The sequence below is a fragment of the Bufo gargarizans genome, chromosome 1 (genome assembly GCF_014858855.1).
Source record: "Bufo gargarizans isolate SCDJY-AF-19 chromosome 1, ASM1485885v1, whole genome shotgun sequence".
NCBI classification, from domain to species: Eukaryota; Metazoa; Chordata; class Amphibia; order Anura; family Bufonidae; genus Bufo; species Bufo gargarizans.
In genome coordinates, this window is record NC_058080.1 from 275,999,927 (window position 1) to 276,005,926 (window position 6,000).

A 6,000-nucleotide genomic window follows, 5' to 3' on the forward strand; every position below is an offset into this window, starting at 1 on the left:
AAAGGGAATTTGTAATCAGGATTACCCCTATAGAACCAGTTACATGTTATTGGAGGTCTCCCACAGCATGTCAGAAATATACCAGTGTGTAAGGCCTCTTTCACACTTGCGTTGTCCGGATCCGGCGTGTACTCCACTTGCCGGAATTACACGCCGGATCTGGAAAAACGCAAGTGTACTGAAAGCATTTGAAGACGGATCCGTCTTCAAAATGCGTTCAGTGTTACTATGGCAGCCAGGACGCTATTAAAGTCCTGGTTGCCATAGTAGGAGCGGGGAGCAGGGGAGCGGTATACTTACAGTCCGCGCGGCTCCCGGGGCGCTCCAGAGTGACGTCAGAGCGCCCCATGCGCATGGATGACGTGCCATGCGATCACGTCATCCATGTGCGTGGGGCGCCCTGACGTCACTCTGGAGCGCCCCGGGAGCCGCACGGACGGTCAGTATGCTTCTCCCCCGCTACACTTTACCATGGCTGCCAGTAGGGGTGGGCGGTATAGGCGATATAGGCGATATGCGATATGAATTTGGGCCACGATATGGATTTTCGCTATATCGCCGGACCGCGATATGATCGCGCGCACCATGTTCTGAGCCGGCCGGCACAGCGGAGGGAGGAGGAGGGAGTCTCTCCCTCCCCACTGTGCGCGGCTGCCGCTGAACACCAATGAGGACAGAGTAGGAGGAGGAGGGGAGGGACTGTGGCCACTGCACTACCAATGAATGTGCCGGCCATATCCCTCAGGGTCCCCCTCCTCCCCCCCATCATTGGTGGCAGTTTGCAGTTCCGATCGGAGCCCCAGCAGTGTAATGCTGGGGCTCCGATCGGTTACCATGGCAGCCAGGAGTCACGCTGCTGAAGTCCTGGCTGCCATGGTATGTTAGTGAGCAGAGAGCAGCGCATTATACTCACGTGCGCTGTGGCCGGCGGTCGCTCCTTCTTCTGTCTGTGCGGCGGATAGCTAATGCTTACAGCATTAGCAATGCGCCGCACAGACCTATGAGAAGAAGGAGCGACCGGCGGCCACAGCGCACGTGAGTATAATGCGCTGCTCTCTGCTCACTAACATACCATGGCAGCCAGGACTTCAGCAGCGTGACTCCTGGCTGCCATGGTAACCGATCGGAGCCCCAGCATTACACTGCGGGGGCTCCGATCGGAACTGCAAACTGCCACCAATGATGGGGGGGAGGAGGGGGACCCTGTGGCCACTGCCACCAATGATTAATACTGGGGAGGGGGGGTTTGCGTTACCAGAGGGGGCAGATCAGAGGCTGGGGAAGGGAGGCAGATCAGAGGCTGGGGAGAAGATCAGAGGCTGGGGAGAAGATCAGAGGCTGGGGAGAAGATCAGAGGCTGGGGAAGGGGGGCAGATCAGAGGCTGGGGAGAAGATCAGAGGCTGGGGAAGGGGGGCAGAGGAGAGGCTGGGGAAGGGGGGCAGAGGAGAGGCTGGGGAAGGGGGGCAGATCAGAGGCTGGGGAAGGGGGGCAGATCAGAGGCTGGGGAAGGGGGGCAGATCAGAGGCTGGGGAAGGGGGGCAGATCAGAGGCTGGGGAAGGGGGGCAGATCAGAGGCTGGGGAAGGGGGGCAGATCAGAGGCTGGGGGGGGGGGGCAGATCAGAGGCTGCGGGGGGCAGATCAGAGGCTGCCGCCATGGTCAGCTCCCTGCTGTTGTGTGCACTATGCACAGGGCAGCAGGGAGAGTGTAAAGTCCTATTCACCCTAATAGAGCTCTATTAGGGTGAATATGACAAGGGTTCTAGCCCTTAAGGAGGCCAATAGTTAATAAATAAAAAGTAAAAAATAAATAAAATTTAAACCCCCCCCCCCCCCCCCCAATATAGAAAACAATATATCGCAATATATATCGCATATCGCACATGCTTAAAATTATATCGCAATATAGATTTTAGGCCATATCGCCCACCCCTAGCTGCCAGGACTTTAGCATCCCGGCAGCCATGGTAACCATTCAGAAAAAGCTAAACGTCGGATCCGGCAATGCGCCGAAACGACGTTTAGCTTAAGGCCGGATCCGGATCAATGCCTTTCAATGGGCATTAATTCCGGATCCGGCCTTGCGGCAAGTCTTCAGGATTTTTGGCCGGAGCAAAAAGCGTAGCATGCTGCGGTATTTTCTCCGGCCAAAAAACTTTCCGTTCCGGAACTGAAGACATCCTGATGCATCCTGAACGGATTTCACTCCATTCAGAATGCATTAGGATAAAACTGATCAGGATTCTGAACGCAGGTGTGAAAGAGCCCTAAATTGACTGCTGTAGTTTTGCAGAAAAAAAGATTGCAGAAAAAAACTGACTGGTAGGACCGCCCCTTGGGCTCTTCACAGTTCATTTGCATACATATATCAATAATTTTTTTCTGCAATACTACAGCAGTCATAATTTACATACTGGTATATTTCTGACATGCTGTGGGATACCTCCAACAACATGTAATTGGCTCTATAGGGGTAATCCTGGTGACTGAATCCCTTTAAATGTTGTCATCAGATGGCATGTATCTGGAAAGGAATACATTAGGTAGAGAACCTAATAAAATAGTTTTGTGTTTACCGAGCAACTTGCTTAGGGGTTCGCCAAAAGACAGCAATAGCAAAACCTTTTATAGTAGGAATGAGGTAGCTGTAGAGACATTTGGAGGGGTTACCCACTGGTAACAATGTTGGACTTAGGCTACTTTCACACTTGCGCTAGCAGAGTCTGGCAGAGGAACAGCCTGCCTGATCCGTACTAACGCTAGCCTATGTGTTGGGCCGGGGGTCTGGCCGCAGCACGGCAAACATGCCGAGAGCAAGCTGTGGTTTTTGTCTGGCCACCTCTCGGCATATTTGGGACCCCCGTCCCGTCCCCATTATAGTGAGTGGGGCCGGAGCGGACTTCTGGCTGCACACATGGGCTAGCGTAAGTATAGATCAGGCAGGCTGTTCCCCTGCCGGACCCTGCTAGTGCTAATGTGAAAGTAGCTTTACTCATCTAAGTTTTTTAATTTACCAAACGATCTGCCATAAAATCATGTTCCTATGGTTCCAAATCTGTCTTTTTCACAAATACTTTTTTTTTTTATGTTTACTTTCAGAATCACTCAGAAAATACAAACTCTGTATTTCCCAGTAATGTATCTGAATGAGGTAAGAACGTTTGATCCCTGTGAGGACTCTAAGTAGTAGGACCCTGGCAAAGAGTACATTCATGCTTTATCCAGTTTACTTTTTTGTATACCTCTGGAGACAAACTGAATAGACATCTATAAGGTTCTGTACTGAACAGATGTAAAAAAATAAATCAGGAGTTATGACAGTAATGACTCTACATGTCATGTTCTAAGGGTCGACAGAACCCCTGAACATATCACAAGCATGCAAAAACCAGGCAAATGGATCAGAGAAGACAAACGAGACTTTATTAAACATGGGCATTGTTTCTTATGGGAAATACTGATTAATTTGGTGATAGTATCCATATACCAAGTCATCTAAATTACAATATACATTGGCGAATGCCTGCAATTTTACCACACATTTCTATCTACATCTACTACAGAAAAGGTCTGGGTTTTACGAAATAATTTATGTAACATTTCACCCCCCAGAGTGTCTTGATTGATGACGAGTCTGCTGGAAAACTCAAGTCTGTTCTTCTGGAAGCCAGAGTGCTAGCTAATGTTCCTTTTATCATCATGGCACTTGGGATTATATTTGGCATAGTATTTGTTGTACTTGTTTGCCGTCCATCCAGAACACGGGAGGAGGTGAGTTTCCAATAATATATATAACATGTACTGTAAAGAAGCATTAAATGGTCAGAAATACAGTGCACATTGTTACATTGATTCTGACTCAAAAATGGTGACAGATACTCTTTAAGGCTAGAGCTACACGGAGACATGTGCCACGTGAAAAAAAGTGTACATTGCGACAAGTGTTGCGTGACATTCATTGTAATGAGTCTGTTGTGTCGCACTGCGACTGCAAAGCAACAATCGCCCAAAAATTCAACTTGGATGGATTTTTTTTTGACTGTCGTGTCGCAGTCGCAGCATGTCACAGTGTGACACTATGGACTATCATTATAAAAAAGGTTGCATGACTTCTCTGCGACAAGAAGTCACGTAACACATGTCGTTGTGCAGCCCTGGCCTTAACAGGGGCTGGCCAAATTTCAAGAGCTAGGTGGCCAGTGCACATGCATATTTGCTGCTGGTGTCCATCTTTTTTTTCTGTTGAAACTAGTGAAGAGCGAAGCGAGCTTTGGATGCTACATCCGAAGACGCTTCATTCAAAACTTCGGATTAATACAGTATGGAGGTACAGTATTAAAGTGTATGGGGTCCGATGAGCTGAAGTCAGTTATTCGCGAAGTTACGCTAGGCTTCGTTGGATAACTTGGGTAGTTTATTTTTACAGTGGAAAACCACTTTAAAACTTGGAACCGAACTCGGCTTCGGTTCCAACTAGTACCTCGGAACCGAAGCAGAGTTTGGCAGACTAACATTTTATGTTATAAGAGGGGCTCATTAGTATGTTGGCGATTTGTAGTATTTTATCTTCTTACCTTCATTTTACAACACAACGTCAGCCAAAATGATAGTTCAGTTTTTTAAAATTTAACAAGGAACTATCATTTTGGCGACAAAAGACAGGCAGTCATCTAAAAAGAAGTTGGCCATGAGTATGGCAACCATTAACACCACGCTTGTGAAGTCTCTTTTATGTGAGAGATGAACCAGTAGGTCTTACTGTAGATATAAGAAGATATTGTTTCATGAGTATAACTGTAATCATGTCTCACCTTGTGTTATTTAGAGCACAGAAGAAGAGAGAGGACCACTTATAAGAACATCTTAATTTAATGTAGAAATACTAAAAAATGAACTATGCAAGATCATTGATATCTGCCTGGACTAGAAAATGGAGATTTTTTGAGGGGCTTAGACAGAGACCCCAGCTAGAAGATGCCTTGTACCCGAGTGATGTCTATTGGAGATCTTGGTGACATACCCATATCCTCTACCTTACCACTATAAAATACTAAGCACATGTTAATATACACATTTACTAAGCGTTGATCTGACTCATTTGATGAAAAGTAACAATTCACTGTGATACCAGAGTGGTGAAACCATGCTCTCCTTAAAGTTCACTGTATACAGTTTGGCACAAAGTCGGACTACCGATTTGGCACACTGCATGCAGGATTTGACTACAAGATGATTCCTATCTAGCTGCAAAATAGTGATTGTCTGCTATGCTGTTCTACCCAGTAACTAAAACGGAAAAACTTACGGTACATTAAGATTCATGACTAGGTTGTTGAGACTGTAACCGATCTGAGACCACATCTTGAGAAATCTACATGACTTGTGAAATAATATTCTTCATAATTGTGATCTTCAAGGGGTTTTCCAGTGAAATAAAAAGAGTTGGGTAAGAGACCTAAAAACATAAAAGAAGTGATACTCCCCTCCACCAGTTCCACCACCACAGCAGTTCCAAAGCTGCCTGGATCCTTGATGTCCTCTACTTCCATTTCATGTCCAAACATGCAGGAAATGCCCCGTATAGCTCTCTCAGCCAAACACTGGCTGCACAGGTGACCCACCACACCCAGTGACTGGCAGAGAGGGCATTTGGAGGCATTTCCTGTGGGTCAACACTGGGTCAAGTAGAAGGGACCTGAGCTGTGGCAGGGAGGTATGGCTTCTTTTATGTTAAGTCATGCAGACCTCTTTGACAACTATTTTTGTTTCACTGGACAACTCCTTTAAATGAAACGCATCAACAGAAGTTTTTATTTTTTGTGTTTTTTAATATTCAAATTTTCACTTTGGACAGTAGAGCAATCGCTTCTTAAGCTGACAATTATTTTTTTCTGCAGCTCACTGTCAGCTTTAGGCCTCATGCACACGGCGTAGTTATGGTCCGCATTCGAGCCGCAGTATTTGCGGCTTGAATGCAGACCCATTCACTTCAATGGGGCCG

At 46.8% G+C, this 6,000-nt stretch overlaps 1 protein-coding gene across 1 annotated transcript in view; it reads left to right on the forward strand.

The window, feature by feature from the left end:
* SCARB2 (scavenger receptor class B member 2) overlaps positions 1-6,000 on the forward strand; it is an 81,223-nt gene extending 75,223 nt beyond the window's left edge. Inside the window, exons 10-12 of the mRNA XM_044303629.1 lie at positions 3,099-3,150; positions 3,612-3,770; positions 4,825-6,000. Of these exons, the coding sequence (XP_044159564.1) occupies positions 3,099-3,150; positions 3,612-3,770; positions 4,825-4,866 (253 nt within the window). The 3' untranslated portion in view covers positions 4,867-6,000. The remainder of the gene's footprint in view (positions 1-3,098; positions 3,151-3,611; positions 3,771-4,824) is intronic.